General features: G+C 29.0%; 1 protein-coding gene across 3 annotated transcripts in view; it reads right to left on the reverse strand.

Annotated features, from left to right (window-relative positions):
- Positions 1 to 22,098, reverse strand: part of LOC142326748 (WW domain-binding protein 4) — a 137,584-nt gene that overhangs the window by 19,076 nt on the left and 96,410 nt on the right. For 2 of the 3 annotated variants that reach the window (XM_075369429.1, XM_075369428.1), the window contains exons 2-5: positions 20,544 to 20,616; positions 16,366 to 16,500; positions 8,027 to 8,297; positions 1,856 to 2,123 (exon numbers count right to left, since the gene is read on the reverse strand). In XM_075369429.1, coding sequence (XP_075225544.1) covers positions 1,856 to 2,123; positions 8,027 to 8,297; positions 16,366 to 16,500; positions 20,544 to 20,616 — 747 coding nt within the window. Of the gene's footprint in view, positions 1 to 1,855; positions 2,124 to 8,026; positions 8,298 to 16,365; positions 16,501 to 20,514; positions 20,623 to 22,098 lie in introns of those variants that run through there. The other variant, XM_075369430.1, reaches the window with a different exon arrangement.

Consider the following 22,098-nt stretch of genomic DNA (forward strand, 5'->3'; position numbering starts at 1 on the left):
ACATTTCAGGTCATTTAAGAATAAAAAAAAATAGGTTTTAGAATGCAGCAGACCATTTAATAATTAACAAACATAATATAACTAGTTTGGAAAATAATTTAGAAACAATTGAGAAAGTAAACATTGAACACAAAAGTAATAACAAAAAATTAGAAATCTTATATACAAAAACGTAAATTCAGCCTAATGAATCTGCAGACAGAATTTGATGGGGACATTCTTATAAATATTATTTAAGTTGGTAATAAATTCATACGGAATTTTAAATAAATTAGATAATCAATACAGTACTGTATTAACATATAGATAACACGTTAAAGAAAATTTTAATAATAACGTTTTAAATTGTAAAAATATTTGTATTTTTAATTTGCAATCTAATTAAATATTTCAATCATGACAGAATGCAGGACCGCGTGAAAGTATTTTCATGGAAAATTAAGGTCTTATCTCAATATTCTGTATTAGGTGGTGGACCTGTATAGGTAGACGACCTTCTGTCATTAGTGAAAATTTGGTGCAGAAAGTTGATGAAAAAGTGAGAGAGAACAGACGCTTTACTATCTTTAAGATTTCTTTGCTATCTGAAGTGTTTCCTCAAGTTTCAAGAAGTGTTGTCTATGAAACTGTGACCGAATGCTTAAATTATAGATGATGATAGTGTCAAGCAAACGTGTTGCAGTGGTTATTAAGTCAGACAGCAGACTTTTATGATGATGGTGTTCAAAAGCTGTTTGCACGATACGTCAAGTGCCTTCATATTGGTGGCAATTATGTAGAAAAGTAGATTAAAGTACAGGCTTTCACATAAAAATAAAATTGTTAAGAATAGTGTACTTTTTTTTTTAATTTCAAAACTGTACTTACTTTAGAAACATGCCTTGTAAGATGGTCTTTTTGACTGCAATAGTTATTTTTTATTTTTATTACAATACAAACTGACTTATAGGAAATTGAAATCATCGTGTTGTTGCATCATATTGTTTCATCATCATAGAAACTCATTTGACTGAAATCTAAAAAAACTATTTATATAATCCTTTAATAGGATTTAGTTAGACCTACAGTGTGTTCAACATAAAACAGATAATTATTAATTTTTTTCTCAGAATTTAGATGCTAACAATGTTTCATTTAAAAGTTACTTCACTTCTAAGTTAAGAATCAGAGTTGCGTATCCAAAAAATGGGAAAATGAGGATTTAAAAAAATTTTTTTTGCTCTATAAACTCTATTAAAGATCCAACCCTCTATCTAAAACACATGATAATTATACTGCTAATTACATTTTGCATTTTTCATTCACATAAAATGTTACACTCTACTATTAAATTAAACCATATACATTTATATTATTAAAATTAATTAAATAAAGTTTTTTTTTTTTTGGTAATTTAAAGTAATTTTTTATGGTTTGCTGAACCATGTAGTTTTATTTAATACACCCCTATATGTAAGTTTTATTTAATTCTGCTAAAAAAATTAGGTAAACAGTTTTGTAATGACTGATTGAATGAGTTTCTATAATGAAAATGACATGAATTTAAAAAATTCAACCCCATTAAGTTAGATTGTATGAAAATAAAAAATAACTATTATTAATGCAAAAGATCATTGTAATGAAGATTATCTGAAATTATAAAAATAGTGATATGCTTATATTTAAAAAATAAAAAATTACATTCTGTAAATCTTTGGAACATCCTGGATTTTCAGTATACCCTGGGTGTAAATCTAATGAGAGATTTCCAATATAGTATCAAACATTTTCTTAAATTAGCTAGAAAGTGAGATAAATAGCTAGATTACTATTATTTAGCAATCATACAATGAATATTCTAAATAAAATTACCAACCTCCTGTCAACTGTTGTCCATCCACCATAAGGATCAGGTTTCATGGTTGGTCCTATTGCAGGTGTCTCTTCATTATGATCTTTTTTTATTTCACCTTCATCAATTTTTTCTTTTCGTTTTTTATTATTGGCAGCTTTTTTCCCATCATTTTCTCCTTCGGTGGATTTGCCCTCAACTGGTATACTGGTGTCAATATTATCAGATCCTTTTACTGAATTCTGTTCTTCTAGTGATACATAACCTTCTTTGGGTGGTTCCCATACTGACTCTATTTATTTAAGAAACCATAACAGAAAATAATACTTTATTATTAAATTCAGTCTGTACATAATAAAAAGTGAAATTGCAGGTAAATAATCAAATGGAACACCAAAATTAGAGATTCAATAAGACTTCAGTCAGTTAAATGCTTAAGAAAAAATAAAGAAGTTTTTGCTACATCATAAGATAAAGTTTTAAGCCAAAGTTGTCTTAAGATTAATGTTAATATTTATGCTGAAGCTCTAGTGGTCTGTTCTCTTTCTGATGATTTATTAACCTTTGATCAGTTGCAAGGCCATCATAGAAAATATATGTAGCTTCAACCTTTAGCTTAAGTTAAGGTTTCATAATGATTAAGATGTTAAAATGATGTCAGAATTATATTTATCAAGAGAGGATTACTTTTTAAGTAATTTTGACAACACATTGGAAGTTGAGGATTATGAAATACTTTCTGATGATAATTAAGAAACACCTAAACCTCAACAAAACGTATTAAAGAAAACTGACATCAAACAGCAAGGCAGAAAATACCAGGGGAACTCTGAAAATGGGCTTGTAATGTAAAAAAAGTTATGTACTTAGCTGGTGAAAGCTATATAAGTAAAAAGGGTAACGACGTTCTAGCAAAATAAATGAAATCTCCATGCATGTGTAGAATGAAATGCTATGAAAAAATTACAGATAATGAAAGGAAAGAAATTTTTGATTCACATTAGTGTTCTATTAATAAAAGTCATGACCTGAAAAACCATTTGTAATATCATGTATCAAAATGAAACACAAGGAATGAAACAGGGTGAAGGATGAAACAAAACCAAAGGAGAATCCTATTCTTTATACCTTTAAAATGAATGAGATCAAAGTAAGGATTGGTAAAGTTATGTTTTTGAATACCAGGACCTCCTGGTGGATTAGATGAAATATTTTAATTAGGACGACACACACCAAGTAACAAAATTCTCTATACAGCATTAATTTATACAGCATGTAAATTTGGTTCCAAAATATGTATGTATAGGCAAAAACAAGCAGAGTTTTTAAGTTCAGATATAAACTTAAAATTATTTTCTTTATATCTTAAGTTTTGTAATGGAAATAAAAGAAATAAAAAAATGTGGCAAAGGACGGGCTTTATATTAATATGTTTAACAAAAGATTGAAGTTATTATTTAAGCAGCTAGCTACAGTCACATTTTTATGCAGCAAAACTGAAGGGGGAGATAAATCCATATGAAAAGTAATTAATTCAAGAGAATTATTATTTACATGCAGAGCAATAATAAATGCTGAATTCTACTGATACACAGGCTGCAAAAAATAGCTGGACTCACAAAGCCCATACTGCAGATTTAAGTTTATATAAAAGAAAGCTTGGACATTTAATTATGCAATGTATGATAGTTCAAGTGGGACTGTACTGATGTGGGATGAAACTAATGCAGTTAAGTAGAAGGAATGAAATAGTTTCAGCTGTTCAAAGTAGACTGATCACAACTTTATCAACTTGCTGACTGATGGAATACTGTTATGATCTGATAATTGTTTTGAGCAGAACAAAAATATCCAAAACCAGGTGAAGTGTATTAACTAAAAGTTTTTTTGAGAGGCCGTATGCACATAGAGGCTGACTACATTTATGCATTGATTGAAAGGACACAAAAAGAAATGGATTCTTTAATGATACTGTTACCAAGGGAGTGGGAGTAGTTAGTTCGCCAATTTTCAAAAAAATATTGTATGCAACATGGAACTGAATGACTTCAAAAATTTCAAATTACTCTATGATAAGCTGAAGTGATGCTTTTTGTTCATACATAATCTATTAATAAACTGTCAGTAATGCTGTCAAAATCTGTTCATCTTCGAATAGAGCAATGGAATATTTGAACAGTATTCTTTAAATACAAAAACAGAATAATGGAACAGTATTTTTCATATAAAAACGATGCAGGTTCAAATTTTATGGAAATTAATTTAAGAAGAAACTTGACACTACTTCTAAATCCACTTGAAATTATTAGAAACAATTCAAAACCAATTTCAATGATGAAATATAATGATTTATTTACTCCCTTTAAGTTTTTACCATCTGAAAGTCATCAATTTTATCAGAATATTCTCAATGAAACTGATGAGGTAGATTATCCTGAAAAACCAAATGATGACATATAAAATTATTTTTTTCCTTTAAAAATAATTTCCAGTTGCACTCATTATTTCTTAAATTGAAAACTGTAATGCATTTGTTATTTTTTTAAGTTTATTATTGTTGTAGAGTATTAACTTCTTTGAATAGTGAATAATTTTTTCTAGGAGATTATAACATATCTCATAAAATTATTACTGTATTATGATTTTATTTCAAAACAGAAATTTATTTCTAATACTTAAAATAGTTTTTTTTGCAACAATATTTTTACATTGCATTTGATCAACATAACACTTTAATTTTTTATTATTTTGTGTACAATTTTTTTTGTTACAGTTTTAGTTCAACTCAACTTTTATTTTTTAATGTTAATACATTTTATGACTTTGAATTTCATTATAGATATAGAATTTCACTGTTAATAGTAATTTTTATATCTTAAAATAAAAAAAAATATTGTTTTTTATTACGCTAGTTATCAAATGATTCTTTTTATTGCTATATTCTTTAGGACTAAGTTAATAATTTATTAGTATTTTTATCTATAATCTGGTTTTTTTATTAAATAAAATTAGAAATTTTCATAAGAACTGTCATTTGTTTTATTAATTATGGTGGATTGGTGTTAGAAAAAATTAAAACTCATTTAAATGTAAAAAACACTGAATTCATTTTTTAATTTAACCTCTAGGAAATACATTCAATTTTATTAACAAATGTTAATGAAGATCAAATAAAGTTTTTTTAATAAAAGTGTTATAAAAAAAGCAAAAAAACAAATGTATTCAAAAATTAACAAATAATTCATTTTAACATTTTATCTGCTCTCTGATTTGAACCGACGTACCTTCCCCTAGTAAGATCCAAATATTTCATTAATTAAAATATTATTTGGCTATAACTTTGGAACCAATGAAAATAAGTACCACTTATCATATATCATTGAAAAGCTTTCAATGAGGACGGCTTATTATTGTAGTAAAAAAAGGTCAAAATCCAAATGTTTTGGATTTTGGGCTTTTTTGGACACTTTTGGTCCAGTCGATTGCAATTAAAAGGGAAGGTGCACAACTAGATGTTACAACAGTCCTAAATCCAAAACTACAACAGTCTATGGCTAATAGTTTTTGAGTTAGGCGAGATACATACGTACATATGCATGTACGTACAGATGTCATGCTGAAACTAGTCAAAATGGATTCAGGGATGGTCAAAATGGATATTTCTGTTGAAATCTGAAAACCAAAATTTTTCCAATTATAATACTTCTCTGTACTTAAGCAGTAGGTCTCTTAACAGAATTGCTGTTCTCAACAACAAGAGTAACAAGAAAAATAATTCATTCTTTAAAAAATGAATTAGAAAATTTTTACTGATTTGGTGACATCTGCTCAAATTTACAATATAAATTATATAAGTCTTTCATACTTAACAAAGTACAAAATCTTTCTCCCAAAAATTAGAAATAATTTGCAAACTATACACCTGCACTGTATATTAACAGAATTAAAGAAGCTGCAATGTTTTAATGCAAATAAGTATTTCTTAACTTTCAATGGAAATCTTTTTTTCCACATATTGAAGAAAATTTAAGTGAACACCAAACAGTGGATCAAAAGGAAGGTTCACTCTTGGTCAGCTATTTTAATTATGACGATTAATTTATTTGTTTACACTAAGGTAAGGAATATTAATAAGAAAGGTTGCTGCAGCTTGTTTATGGATTTTTAAAAAAGGGACCAAAAAGTTGGAAAAGAATGTGAGAAATAATGGAATATAAACATAAATGCCAAATAAACTCATAGATTGGCCAAGATACACCTATCAGACACAAAATGTAAAGTGTAGGTCAATGGAAAAGAAGCTGAATGCTTTAGAATTAAAGGAAGTATTAAAGGAAGAGTAATTCTATCTCTTGTATTTTTTATTAACTTGATACTGGAAAAAATCTCTACTTAAAGTTAGGGAATTTGTATGGAAACAAGAGTTAAATATAAGGTTTTATGGAAAATTTATTATCCTGGGAGAAAATTAGAATGCTGTCACTGATTCTGTAAGATCTCTGATTCAATAGACATTATTAAAAACTAGATATCTAAAAATAAGTTAAGAGAAAACAAAAGTAAAGGAACATGGAGATGTACAGTATATATTTATAATTGGGAATGTATCACTTAAATATAGAGTTTTAATCAGTTAGTTAATGTAATCAATGAAAACAGCAGGGGAACTAGGCTCAAAGGCTTTAAGAGATGTCTGTATATTTTTAGTAGAATATTTGGTTTAAGGATATTACTGTTAAAATAAAAGTTCATATAAATTATCTGTGAAATCAGTTTTACTGTTTGGAGCCAAACTTTGACCCCAGGGAGGAAAATGGAAAAAGCTTATTATGTTTGAATGTAAGACTGTATTAAGAACTTCGATCCAGTAAAGGATAACGGAGTTAAGAAAAAAATATTAATTTATATGAGTACATTGTCAGGGCACATACTGAAGGTGTGAATAAAAGTGCAGATGGACAGTACTGGGGATGGTGAAGATTGAGGCGATGACCAATTATATTAAAGTACTTAATGTAGTAAATGCAACTAACTCTTGATTAACAGACAAACAAATGTTGCTGTAACATTGATGAAATCTTTTTGTTTCACTGAAGTTAAAAATAGCTGTAATGGAGAGGGGGGAGAGAGAAAGAGAGGGGGAAGGGAGGGAGAGGGAGGGAGAGAGAACAGGTAATGTAGCTAGAAGAGATTATTGAATATGGCTGGAAGAAGAGGGATTTTTGAATCCCTCTTGAAAAAGAGGGATTGTCAACTGAGAAGTTACCATTTTTTTTTTATTACCATCAATTTAGTCATATCATTATCATTCTTTAACAGTGTATTTCATCCTATACTTAAACGATAAATTAACAAAACCAACCAAAGCAGAAAAATTAAATAAATTTTCTAGGTTTAATGACGTACAGAGGAAAACATAATTTCAACATTTATTTAAAAAACATAACAATAAAAGTGATCATATGTAACTCATCAAATCATCCACACAATACAAATTTGCCACATAACACCATTACGAAGAATACTTAGGTTAATTTTCAACAGCAACAACTCCAAATTTGCCTACTATTAGAAAAAAAAATAATAAACAATACATAAATCTCATAACTCCCTTTTTTATCCTTCAGGATGTTGAACTAAAAAGTAACACTTAAGACTTAAATTAAAATTCTATGCTCAGAATTTATTAGATCACTAAACCACTTCTTTACTTGACTCTAAAATTTCTCTAATAAATCCCACTACCAATTTATTGATCAAATTCCACAACACAATTGAATTATGCAACGTAAGAACAAATCATAAGTAGACAATTATAAACACAAGGTTGAAGATCTTACATATGACGGACAAAAACTCAACTTATTTACATAGAATTCCTGTTTACCAACACACTTATATGAGCCTAACAACAACCTTAATAATCAGCTATAATTTAAACTGTGCATTGTCTCGATTCCATGATATAATTACAAAGTTAAAAACCTCCATTCTGTAGCAATGATATTTTTTACACTCCTGCTCATTTTAGCTATTTTATCCACTAATATAAAACAACAATGATAATGATTAAGAACAAAACACATCTGTTCGTTAACAAGGTAGTTTTACAGTGGTAATCTAAATTTTATAGTGTTATGAACTAACAAATATATAAAAATTATAATTACTAGTGGTATAAAAAATAGAACTTACCACCCGTTAAATAATTCCAATAATAAGTATAATCTTCATCTGATTTTGCCTCATACCAAACTCTTGATTCAGATTCAGTTGAATTTTCAACAGAATCCAAAGATGGTTCAGCCTTACTAGCTTTCTTCTTCTCCTCATCATTCACAATTTCATTTCGGTCTTGCTGTTGTAATTCAATCTGTTTTTTCTTCTCTTCTATTCTATCAACAATTAATTGCGATGTATAATCCGGATTTGATTCCATATCTTTCATATATGCCTTCAAAGCGGCCTTGGAAAAAAAAACATATCTTTAATACATAACATATGGAGTAAAAAAAAATTGCATTAACAATAATAAAATTATAATAATAATTATGATCTTATAATCATAATAATTATAATCTTATCTTAATAATAATTAAACAAAAGTTGTAAAATCATGTTAACAAATTTTTTTTTGGAAAGAAGTATTTCAGTTATACTTTGCAGTATGTTTTTTTTCTATTTAACACTAATTCGTAAGCATAGTGTTGATAAAAAGTTTCTGGAAATAGATCATTTTTCATTTTGTCTGTTAAACTTAATTTAAAAAAATAATAAGGTAAACCATGCATATTTCATACTGAAATTCTTTTTTTAAAAAACAAGTAGAATTTTTAACCTACTTAACTTGTTAAAATAATTTCTTAAAGCAAAATTTTAAAACTACACACTTCATTTATTGAAAACCTTCTCAATAAACTTTTAAAGACAGTGGTAATTTTTATTAAGTTGCTTTGGATAATTTGATTTTTTTAAAGATACTTTGGATAATGAGAATATGTTTTTTAAAACAGTGCAGTAACAACTTAAACCTTGGACAAAAGAACAGTAAGGAGAGAGGTCATGTAGAAAAATTACTACCAAACAAAATTAAAATTTTTTAAAATATTCTTGTCATAAGTAGAATTTTGAGGAAGAAATATGAAACCAGATAGATAAGAAAAAATATGGGATTTTGACTGTAGTACCACAAGAAAATGTTGAAAATTAAATTAAAAATTAGAGGAAGATTCTTTAAAAAAAACAAAACAAAATCAGTATACTCTTAGTCATCAATAAGTTGTTTGGCATTCAATGCAAGAATAGAAGATAAAAACTTTAAGTTATGATAAAGATAAAAAAACATAAAATATCAAAAGTAAGAATCAGTTCTCCTTTGAAAACAAAGGTGGTTTAGTTAAATGAATAAAAGTCAATTATCCATTTGCTGTAGTGAGACTACAATATGATACTAGTTTCATCATGCGAGTTGCGAAGATATTGCTTTTAACACAACTGTCAAACAGGAGATATCTGTGGATCTAGTTAACTCTCTTTATTAAAATTCATTTTTTATCAGTTAACCAAACCAATGCTAATTTGTGTCGCTAACCGCCTTGTGATGATTCCAATTGCCACAACCCCTCTGTTTCATAGCTCTGATGGGCTTTAATGGAGGTCGTCTTTTGACCCTGTAACTGATTACATCTCATAATAATTAGCCAGGCCTCATTGGGATGCCAATAATATAAATGCCTTTGTAGACATTTACATCAGTGAATTTTGATTCAGCCTCTGCCTTTGCTGTAGGCTTCTTTCGGACATCTTCTGTCCTACTTCATTGACATCTGAACTAGCTAACCAAGTTTGTGGAAACACAAACCCTGCACCTAGTTATACATTTTAAGTAAGCTATTAGTGAGTAAATGTCTCATAATATTTGAGGCAAATTCAGTGAATAAACTTACCACAAGAAATGTTGTTCGCAACAACAGAATTTATACCTAGTTCCCTTAGTGAAACTCAACTTGATAGTTAACCCCTTAGTTTAATTACAACTATGGACTCCGATCTGGTCTTCCAGGGAGAGGAGGGCAGACCTCCTAGTCCCGTTTAGCTCCATCGCAGAGTCCTGTTTGACATCTACTTTATCATTTAAACTACCATCGTTGAGACGGTGCTATACCTCATGGCTGCATGGGAAACCAGGCCCTTGGCAGTGCAGTCACCATCCTGCCAGCAGCGATGTTTACTCATTCATTAACTGCCCTCGTCAAAATGGTGCTGCACCTCTTGGCTGCATGATTAACCATACCCTCGGTAGTTTAGTTGTCATCCCACCAACAGCACGTATGCTACAAATCCCCATAACTATTTCTAATTAACCGTGGCTCGATCCCAACATGCCTACCTCCAGCCAATCAACTGTTCAGGCAGTCCCTAGCCACCTGGGGTACTACTCTACTTATACCCCCTCGGCTGTTCTGCTCAGTGTTAGGAAACAAAGTAAGCCAGCCACTATAGTCCATTCTCTGCAGGTCTTCCAGTTGACCTGCAGATCAAGAAAGGAATTTACTCTCTCAAGCTCCCTAACAACTCCGGTACGTTCAGCCTTGTACTAGGGACAAACATAAAGGACATGATCCACAGTATCATCGACCCTACAGTCCTGACAGAAGCCCGAATCGACCAAACCAAATCTAGCCAATTTTTTCCTAAAGGCACCATGTCCCGAAAGGAATTGAGTTATGTACCAATTGGGGGAAGCCCACCTAATAGCTTGCAAACCCCTAAAACTGGAAATATATCATGCGTGTATCAACCAGCAGAATATTCATTCCACCTAACCCGCCAAGAGTAAAAAACCTTGGTCTTCAATCTCTCGCATATGCCTAGATATAATAAGGTACTCCTTCTTAGAGACATACTGCTTGCTACGTTCCGATGTAGCAAGTAGTATATCCTAGCTACGGATAGCTAGGATGTCAATTGGTTTCATGCCGGCAACCACAGAGATTGGCTCTTGAGAGACAGTTCTGTAGCCACTGACAACAGCTAACAAAAGAAGACATTGGGCTCATAATAAAATATCCCTATAACACTAGAATTGTAGCTGATGAGCCCAGATGGGTGCAACATACAACATTATGGCGTAACCTTAAGACACCTTCGTAAAGAATATGCATGGTACGGAAATTCAACCCCCACTTGGGATGAATGGCACTACGAACACCAAAGAAAGCATCAATAGTTTTCCTTGCGACAAATTGAAGGTGCTCCTTGAATTAACTTCAGGCAACAGGTAAATTAAATATCACCACTTTTTTTTTTTGAGGGAAACTTTCTCAATAAGTGCAGTATATAGTTTTAACAAATATCCCCAAGTCAGCCTGAGTAAAGTTTTTGATCTGGTCTGAGGGATTGGAATGCAATCCACAATTCTGACCGTTACCAAAACTAATATACAACTGACAAAAATAACAAATACCTGCCTGATAATAAAGAAGACCCAGCAGTAAGGGATATATTTACTGACCTTTGTCTGTAATTGTGTAGCCAAAATTAATATAATAAACCTGATTACTACTTGTTGTCCATCAACGTAAGTTTTCAAGATAAAAAAATAGCCAGTGAGATCACTGTTAAAAAAATAAATGTAAATTACTTAAATCTAAAACTAGATGGACATAGCAATTGAGATCATCATCAGCAGAAGACAAGAAATAATACATATTAAAAAAAAAAAATATTAAAGTAATAAATTAATAATAAGTAATAATTAATATATATGAAATATTACAAAAATTTATATTTTTATCGGTGTAAATTTATATACATATATATATACACAACTCCTAACCAAAGTGTAAGAAGCATATTGTTTCTGCCTTTGTAAAATTAGTTTAAAAATTCATAACAATAATTAATCTCTATGTCAGATTAACCTCAACTCTTCACATGTTTAAGAGAAAATTTAATTTTCTACAATAGCAAAAATATTTGTTATGTAGAATTTTATGACTACTAACATCACTTCTTACATTTTGATCAACAGCTGATTTACTTTTATATACTGGTAGAAATATTTATTTTGTAGTGTTAAGTAATACAAATTTTTATTTACAATATTTATTATGTCCTCATTATCTGCTGATATAAGTAAAATGGCAATCTGCAATGAAAAATCTACTCAAATATTTAAGTTAATTATATTATTGTTATTCAATCTTCTATTAGTTTATTCATTACACACTGGTAAGCATAATTTTTGGGACATGAATAACTAATTCTGATTCTAACATAACTTTTAGAATGAATTCAAAAATGCTAACAGTATTTTTCTATCCTGCTCATTTTTGTACAATAACATTTTTTAGGGATACTTATTAGAAATTTCAGGTATTTCTTTAGCGATAACAAACATACATAAAATAATATTATCATATTATGCTATTCACTCTGTGTCAAACATCTGACTACAGGTACCTGATATTCAGCTTTTCCATACGCTGAACCACAAGATCATTCATCAAACTGTTACTTCCCTATTATAAAGATAAAGGAATAAGTAATTAGTAAATCAAAACAAATAGTAAAATGAGGACTTACCTCTCAGTGAGGACTTATCAGTACTGATCTTCCAACACTAATTATAGAAGATGAATTGGAAGGTGAGGCAGTTACCAAAGTTAAAAATGAAAAGGGTGACCCTACTTTAGAAACATGTACCTCTTCCTGTGAATCTAACCTGATAACTAAAGCCAAATGAAACATCCTTCTTTGGGATTTGAAACTGTTCAAAAACGCAGAGCTAGTTCTTGAGTTCTACGCTGAAAGACTGGATTCTCCTCTGGAATTATGCTTTATGTTATTACTGATGGAGTAAACCCAAAAAGTGTTTCAAGATTTTCTGTTTTAAAGAAAATGATTTAATGAACATCAACAATATCTGTGATTTAAGGAATGTATTTGGTCGTATGCATAAAATAACTGAGTGGGGGCTATTCATTTCACTGAATCTTCAAAATTAGTTTGAAAACTGTCTTTTTATACAATAAATATAAATTTCCTTCCACGCCATTAGCTTATGCAACTACCAAGAAGGAAACATACAAAAATATTAAAATGCTGTTGAAAAAAAATCAGTAAAGTATTATTGGACAATATGTTGTAATTTATAAGTCACTGCATTTTTAATGGGTTCACAACTCAGCTATACTAAATTTTATTGTTTTTTAATAAACAATTTTTATCTAGGGTTAGACAACAGGGACAAGAAAAATCATTTCATCAAGAAGGATTGGTTAAAGAATGAATCGCTTATGCCTGGACAGAAAAGTTTTTTACATCCTGTTAGTCGACTCTGATGTTAGTGGTGATGTTCCAGGTGTGAGTATACTAAAATCAAGGGCAGAGTTTTTGTGGACTTCCAAATAAGAAATTTGATTAAAATTGGAAAATTTTAGGATCTGTTATGCCAAGCTGAAAACTCAGTAAGGGTTCATTAAAAATCTTTACAGTGAAACGTTTTTAGATCATAAAGTCCTGAACTTCCAAGACATAAAGAACTGTTGTTACTGTTACAATCATACAAAAATATAGGGTATAATATGTTTCTTAAAAATCCATTTCTTAAATTCTCACTTGAATTTCTTCTTAAGACAATATTGGTGCTACCAATGAAAAACACAGGGAGCGCTTCAACCAATACATCACAGCCATTTAAAAGAGATACAAGATAGTGCAGGGCAAGAATGCTTGTTGCTTTTTGTAAATGCTGAAGAGGGATGTTACAGATGCCAAACACAGAAGGAAAACAACAGCAATCACATTTTAGAGAAGATGTGTAGAGTCATACAAATATGCAAATATACACACTTCTTTCATATTTAACCGGTATTCCAAAAAAAAAAAAAAACCATGGGTGGTAGAAAAAAATTACTTATACATGTGAATTCAATATGAAAAGTACAGTATTTATTTTATTCCTCACAATTATCTACACATATCTCCTTCTCTGTTATCTTATACAATGCAATATATTTTATTAGTACGAACTAGTCAATTCTTATTTTTATTTTTTTCTGAGGGAGCTTTGTTTGAGGGTCTGCTTGATACTTACTTATTTACATGCACTTACCTTTTTTAATTTACTTACATTTTACTTTCTTTACATTTAACGATTCTGAATGTGATCTATATAATTTATTATGTATTAATGCGAATATTTTTTATGGGCTCTATGAAATACATAATGCCAGTCTTATTCCTGCATGCGTTACTGATGCCTAAAAATTTCTCACAATTCATGATGAATTTTGGTAAAAGCTTTTACTGTAAACAAAAATTGAATAATAAAATTTGATTTCTTTGAAAAAAAAAAAGAATTACAGACTGAGTTCATGACTAATGGGATTTTTCTTATTGTTGAGACAAATATTACTCACTGTTGAAAGGAAACCAACAACAAACTGAATACAAAATATATAATGATTAAACTGAAGTTTATTTATTGCTAACAAATATTCCTTAGATTGTAAAGAAACACATTAGTAAAAAAAAACTAAGTCCAGATTTTAATACTCATTACTGAAATTATAAAGTACCTTAATTAATCAGTTTTCAAAGAAATGATTTTGATTAGTTATCACTACTTTTCATCTTCATGTGATGTAAAATAAAGAAAAAAAAAACAAAAAAAAATGGAAATAATAAGATAATGCAATGCAATTTAATTTTGGGTTAAGCCTTTTTTTAATAGAAATGGTAAAAACATGTATTACTAGTTATAATAAACAATGTACACTTATTCTAAAAAGGTATAGAAATAAAAACAATAGTACAAAATAAATAAACTACAGTTCCCCTCACACAATTATATAATAACAAAAATTGGTCTTGAAGAACAAACTTCTATGATTTGTCACATCACAGTTTGTAGATGCTTTTTGGCCCCAAAATTAATAGCTTTCTTCAATTCAAACATACTTCTTCTACATGAATTTATCACTCAAAAACTATACTTCAATATCATGAATCAAAACCATATTCAACAAAATAAAGATATCAATTTATCAACTTTAAATTACAAGAAGTAATTTATTTAGTTTTTAAATATGAATTATATATATAAATAAATATTAATATAAATTTATATAAACAAATTTTAAATATGACCAGTAAAATACATAAAAGATCTGTAAATAAAGTAATGAGACTGGTTCAGAAAAACTTGTTTATTTACATTCCAATAATACACGGATTCTATCACCTTCAAAATAATTCCCTTGGGAAGTCACGCAATGCTTCAAACTGTTTTCTCACTCTTCTAACTTTTCCAACTCTTTCAAACTCAGAAACCGGAATATCCTTCAAATGGTTGGTTACATTTTTTAAAATGTTTTCTACTGTTCCAAAATGCTGTCCTCAAGGTGTTTTTTTAAAGTCGATAATAAGAAAACGTTACAGGGACTCGTCAGGTGAATAATGTGATTGAGGAAGTACAGGAATGTTTTTCTTTGCCAAAAACTCATTAATTGAGAGTGCAAAAACTCATTAGTTAAGAGTGACAAGGTACACTGTCATGATGAGCATCCAGTTGTCTTTGACGGGTGGTCTCACGTGGGGAACTCTTTACCGGTATTTTAAGAATTTCTCAACATGTTGATTTACAGTGTCTGTCCTTTAGGCAAAAACTACTTATGGGCAATGTCATTACTATTGAAGAAACAGATTAGCATGATTTTGATTTGCTCATTTTTGCTTTTTTGAGACATGGTGAGTTTGAAGTGTGTTGTTACTCCTTGCTCTGGCATTTTGTTTTTGGGTCATACTTAAATATCCAAGATTCATCACCAGTAATAACATTTTTTTAAAGAAAATTAGGATCAGTTTCAATTCACCCTAGAAGATCGCAGCACACTTACACCCTGTTGTTTTTCTGTTCAACGCTAAGGTTTTTTGAGACCAATTTTGAACGAACTATTTTTATGCCAAATTTGTTTGTCAAAATTTGGTGGACTGTGGTATGGTTCAAATTCAATTGTTCTGAATCATTCTGACAGTTAATCACCCAGTCATACCTTATCAAGTCTCAGATTCATTCAACACTGTTGTTACTTTTTGACGTTAACAGTCTTCTACAACATGGAATGTCTGCAACTGATTCCTGGCCATCTGAAAATGTTTTAAACCACCTAAAAACTTGGGTTCGTGACAGAGTGGTCATCTCCATACACCCTTTTCAATTATGAAAAAGTTTCAGCTGCATTCTCACAAAGTTAAATACAAAATTTGATTGCACAACGTACACTTACTCACTATTGCATAATTAGTATCCTTCATTTTTATAACGCACAACGAAAACTCATTTCATGAAAAGTTTGTTTACGTCTCATGTGGCAACAATAGACTAAAAATATTAATACCTAATATAAATCAGCTGTTCATATAAACATATGTTTATTAGTAAGTTTACAGCGTTGCCACTTTAGCTGCCAAAAAAACTAGTCTCATTACTTTATTTACAGACCTCGTGTATTTAATAAAAATCTCACCTCTTCCATTTTTCTCATCTGTTCATCAACTTTAACGGATTCATTATGTTCTTTAACACTCCTCTTTGTAAGTTGGGCAAGTTTTTGAGCAACATTTTCTTTATGCCGTTTTCCAGTTTCATGAAACTGTATACTCTGCGTAATAAAAGAAATATATAATTTAAAAATAATTTACATAATACTTACACTTAAAGTACATGAAACATAAGCTTGATTTTGAAGCAACATATCAGTCATATTAGTGAGAAGTCATAAAAATTGGATTCATAGCTCATTTTAAATGTTGCTCTTTTATTAATTGAAATAATGTGAAACCATAATAAGAATTATTTGGGCACTTTCTAGCATTTAATAAACAAAAAAAACATCCGATTTTTACTACATTTATCTTTCAAGTCACTTTTTCAAACATGTAGCTCAAACAACTTATAATGAAATTTCTTTTAGAAACACTGGGTGTATAAAAAAGAATATTGGGTATTTTGTATTTATTATAATATCTCTTGGATAAGGTATACAATGTTAATTTAAGGCTAAAATCAAAGAAAAAAATGACAAGTTTAAGTTGCGTAGACGGCTGTAAATTGTTTCCCTAACTTTCTGCTTAACAGTGATACTAGCAAAGATGGCAAATTCTGAACAAAAAGCCTTCTGTGTTTTGCAGTTTACTAAATGTTAATTTGTACAACTGTTCAAAATGTGTTCAATAGAAAATTTAATTGTGGTCTTCCAAGTGACAATAGCGCTTGTCAATAGCATTATCAGTTTGAAACAACCAAATGTCTATAAATGCAAGAGTATAGGATGACTAAGGGTGTCTGAAGAAGATGTTCAGTATGTAAGGGAGTCTCTCCTGCACAGTTCTAAAAAAATCTGTTACAAGACCACCCACGAACTATCAATGCCGGTGCTGACATATTTTAAGGAAATACTTACATATGTGTCCATACCATTTACAGGTGTTATAAGGTTTTAAGTCTACCAAGTACGCTGTACGTGCCAACTTCACAATTGAAATGTTGTAGCATGAAGATGACAACTTATCGTATTGTGTTATGTGATGAATCAATATTTCATCTTAATGGAAACACATGTCTGAATGTGGAGGTCAGAACAACTCTTACAATGCTAAAGAAACTTCCCAAAATTAAATGTTTTAAGTAATTCCCATTGGCATGTTTATCGGCCTTCTTTTTTTGCTGAAATTTAGCAGGAGTGGGTAAATTTTCTTATTTGGATATGTCAAAGTACATGACTTTTTTCTCAACGGCAAGATAGACCAAAGAATTTTATCTGGCAACAAGATGGTGCATCTTCTGTTATAATTCTGTACAGTATATGTTAATTGATGTTTTCCTCTACAGCTGGATCAGTTGGCATGGACCTGATGATAGAGCTTGTTTGTGGTGGCCTCCAAGGTCATTTAATCTGACTTTATGTGATTTTTTCCTTTGGGGTTTAATAAAAAAATCTTATCTATGTGACTCCACTATTTAATGATCAACCCAATTCGGGCCACAAGATTGAACTTCCATTATTCCAAACATGGTGGACAAACTCTCTTATCAATTAGATGGTGTGCGATGAAAGGTGCTCACATTGAACACTTGTAGGGAAAAAATATAAAGTTACTCTTTCATTTTATTTGTGATTCATTAGTGTAAGTCAAAGTTAAGAGATATTAAAACAGCTCTAAAACCCTGAATATTCTTTTTTTTACTCCCTGTATATTCTTACATCTCTTTTAGTGTTTTAGCAAAGATTTAGTTCTGCTGTGCAAGAAGTTCAATAAATCTTTAATTAAAAAGAAAATATTTGTCCCATCGTTATTACCGAGTCCCATAGCAAAATGGCTCAAATACTTTGTGTTCAACAAAAGTTAGTTTACAAATCTTTAATCTTTGTATTAAGTGAGCTGGATGAACTTTTAGGACATTTAGGGGGTTTACTGGAAATTAATGTGGAATACTAAAAAAATAGTACAAGGTGACAAAGATTCTATTTAAGTATCTAATAAAGGTGGACAGCAGCAGGATAGATTGAAGGATGATGTACAGACCACTTTTAATCCAAACTTGCACCCACAAAAATTATCATTTCCTTCTGCTGTGAAATACAACAAATTATCAGTATGTCTGATAATAATTTCCAGTTTAACATAATACAATTATTAAAAAAAAATTTAATTTATTTTAAGTTTAATCTATTTTACATGTTTATCTCTCAGGAAATTTTTTTTAATTAAAAGGCATTAATTATGATGTTCATAAATAACCATTTAAAATTACAATTCTCACCTAAAAATGGGATTATATAATCATTTTTTTTAGTATTATAAAATAAATAAACTGAACACATAACAGTTCTGAACAATTATAAGTAAAAATTCTGAAACAATATTCTGAACAATACACATAAACAAGTTGTGTAAAAAATTAGTTAGCATTTATAAGCACTAAGTATGAGCTCTCAAACCACAACAACTTCACTAGTAAATGAAGTTGTTCTAGAACAGAAATTACAGTGTTCTTAAAAATCTTTGCACTACAAGTTGAAATTTTCCCTAACATATTAAAAAAGGTAAGAGGCAAGTATATAGATGTTCTGAAGGAAAACCTTTGGTGTAAAATCCAATAGCCATATGGTCTCTAAGTTGATGTGAAATGAAAAATGTAGTAAAAATCATATAAATTTTTTATAACCTGGAAACTGACTGAATTGTTTTAATAAAAAAATTACACATTTTTTAATTTAAGAAAACCAATTTTTTTTTTAAGTTTTCACAGTCAGTTTATCTCAGTGGCATTATCAAATATTTAACACATAGTTTTTTTTTTTTTGTTATCAACAAGTAATTTTATTGAACTTAACTGAATATTGCACAATATGAACCCCCAACACATCACATATCTTTTCAGAGAATAAAAACTAGTAGAATGAAAAAAAACATTGTATGGTGTCACTTTAAACCTCAGCTTAATTTTTAATAACTATTTTTTATATAAACAATCTATCTAAAAATAAAACTTAAGGAAAATAACAAACAGAACCTAACTGTGAGAAAACCATTCACAATTTGCAAAAATTTATTTTACACAAAGAGTTTTAGGTATAAAAATAAAATTCAAATAATATTTTTAAATGATTTTATTTTGGGATGTGCTTCATTTTTAACCAAACGCATTTGAAGATTTTTTTAAATTTTGTAGAGGAAGTTCTGCTGATAGTCCTTGTAAACGTTTTTCACACTACAAGTTAAATAAAAGAATATATTCTCTGTGTAGATCACTTTATAAGGGTAAAAAATTTCTTTATAAATATCTTCACTTTGTTACCACACTTGTTTTTTCATTCTACAATTTCTATTGATCCTGTAAAATGACGTAAATGAGTGTGCAATACTCAGTTAAGTTCAGTAAAATGACTTGTTAATAACAAAATATATTGCATAAAATAATTGATAATGCCTCATTTTGAAGCGCTTTATCTCAGTGAATAGTCACAAAAAAGGCATTCTTAAATTAAAAAAATATATAATTCTTATTAAAACAATTCAGCCACTTCCCAGGTTATAAAAAAAATTATGTGATTTTTATAACATTTTTTACATCAACTTTGAGGTTACTTATTTCAATAAATAAAGTATTGGACTTTAAGCAAAAACATGTTTACACCAAATTGCAATCACATTAAGGTACATAAATTTTGTAACATGTGAAAATGAAAAAAATCAGAGGGGAAAAAATTTGAAATCTATGAGTATATTTGTTAGCAAGTAACTAATCTATTTTATTTTAAGAATAAACACAAGGAAATTATATGAAAACTTTAAACATAAACATGTACAAAATTTATGATTATCAAAACGATTATGAACCCTTTTCTGAAAAACAATGGAATACATAAAATGAATGCACTTGTGATTAAATGCAATCTGAATAAGTCAAATAAACTAATTTTGTAAATGCCAAAGAAATGGTTCACATCCTTTACTAAATCACCTGCAACAGAACTTCACTAAAATACCAGTAGCAAGGAAAATTAATAAAGCATATGATTTAGTTTAATAGAATTAATTGTATGTGTTTATCATGTAAAAAAAAAAACTTCAATATTACATAATTAAATAAGTGCAAAATAAATAATTACCGATGAATAATGAACAAAAAACTACAGACCGGTTTATTATCAGCTATCCAGCACTTGCAGAAATCACAATATTTTCTAGCCTGAGATTTCCAGTAGTCAGCCCTGCACATACAAAACAAATATAAATAGTAATTACTGTTATCTTTCTGTTATTAATATGCTATACTTTTATATTGGATTACCTTTTTTAATACTAATCTTTATTACATATATATATATGATAACAGCCTTAACATATAAGACTAAATAAGACTAAGGATTACTTTTATAATAATATTTACTACCTTCATTTTGTTTTCAACTGAAAACAATTCTTATTAATTTCAGAAAGTTTATACTTTCTACTTATGCGATGGTTTGTTTCTATAGTTAAATATTTTTGAAATGTCCCAGTGTAACTTCTGTAACTTTACTTAAAAATCTATAAAATATTGGTGTGATATTGCGGATTATATAAATACGGGATCAATAGTAAAATGATGTAATAAACCAAAGATAGTTCAACAAATTGCAGCCTAGCAGCAGAATACAATTATTTTGTAAAATTGTTTCATTTACAGCAATTTTTTTTATAATCTCTGAGTAATTTCACAGACATCTTTGTTTCTTTAGAATAGATTTTCATACGAAAATTAATTAAAAAATTATTAAAACTTTAGTTAAAGATATGGATATTTTCACTAACAATATAAATTAAAATGAATTATTCTCCTGCACTAAAATCTGTCAGTAGATAATGAAACTTGTTTTGGTGCCATAAATAATTAAGTTTCTAAATACAAGATAAACATTTTTGAATAATTTAAATTTAATTTATCAGATTCTGAATCCCTTTATCAGGTGAATGAAAAATAAATTCATTATGTTTCTTTATGACTGCATTAGTACATCCTAACATCCTAAAAATATATTTAAATGCTGACTTAATGTATTAAAAAACAAATTTTATTATATAATATCAACAATGTATATTACTTTTCTTACATTAATATGATAATGTAATTTAAAAAGAAAAAAAAAAGAATTAAAACAGAATCAGTTTTCAATAAATAAAAATGAAAATGACTGACAAAAAAATAGCTAATTAAATTTTGTTAAATTAAGTTTTGAATTTAATGATGCAGTAGTCTGATATTTCTGAGATACATTCATAAAAAAAAACAAAAAACTAAAATTTAGAAGCTTGAGAAAGCAATAACCTGCCAGGTAAAAATAATCTTTAAACAAAAACATTCGGCTAAATATATGAAACAATCTGATGTTTTTTTTAAAATTAATTTATATAACCACAAGAAAATTATTTCATTTTTTATGGTTAATTATCTTAAAATCTAAATGTACCAATAAAATGCTGGAATACACAATTATGCGAGGTTACTTTAGTATAATGCCATATGATTAAAATGAAGTATATTTCTATTTATTATTTTTAATGGGATCTTTAAATGTTAACTTTTTTTATAACATAAAAGTTATTCTGTATTAGTAGGATGTATTTAAAACAGTTTTTCCTAATGGTTAAAGTAAATTTTTTTGGAGTTTTAAACATATACAGCAATGTGATTTTTGGTATTTAGACGATCA

Source organism: Lycorma delicatula, chromosome 6 (genome assembly GCF_047948215.1).
Source record: "Lycorma delicatula isolate Av1 chromosome 6, ASM4794821v1, whole genome shotgun sequence".
NCBI classification, from domain to species: Eukaryota; Metazoa; Arthropoda; class Insecta; order Hemiptera; family Fulgoridae; genus Lycorma; species Lycorma delicatula.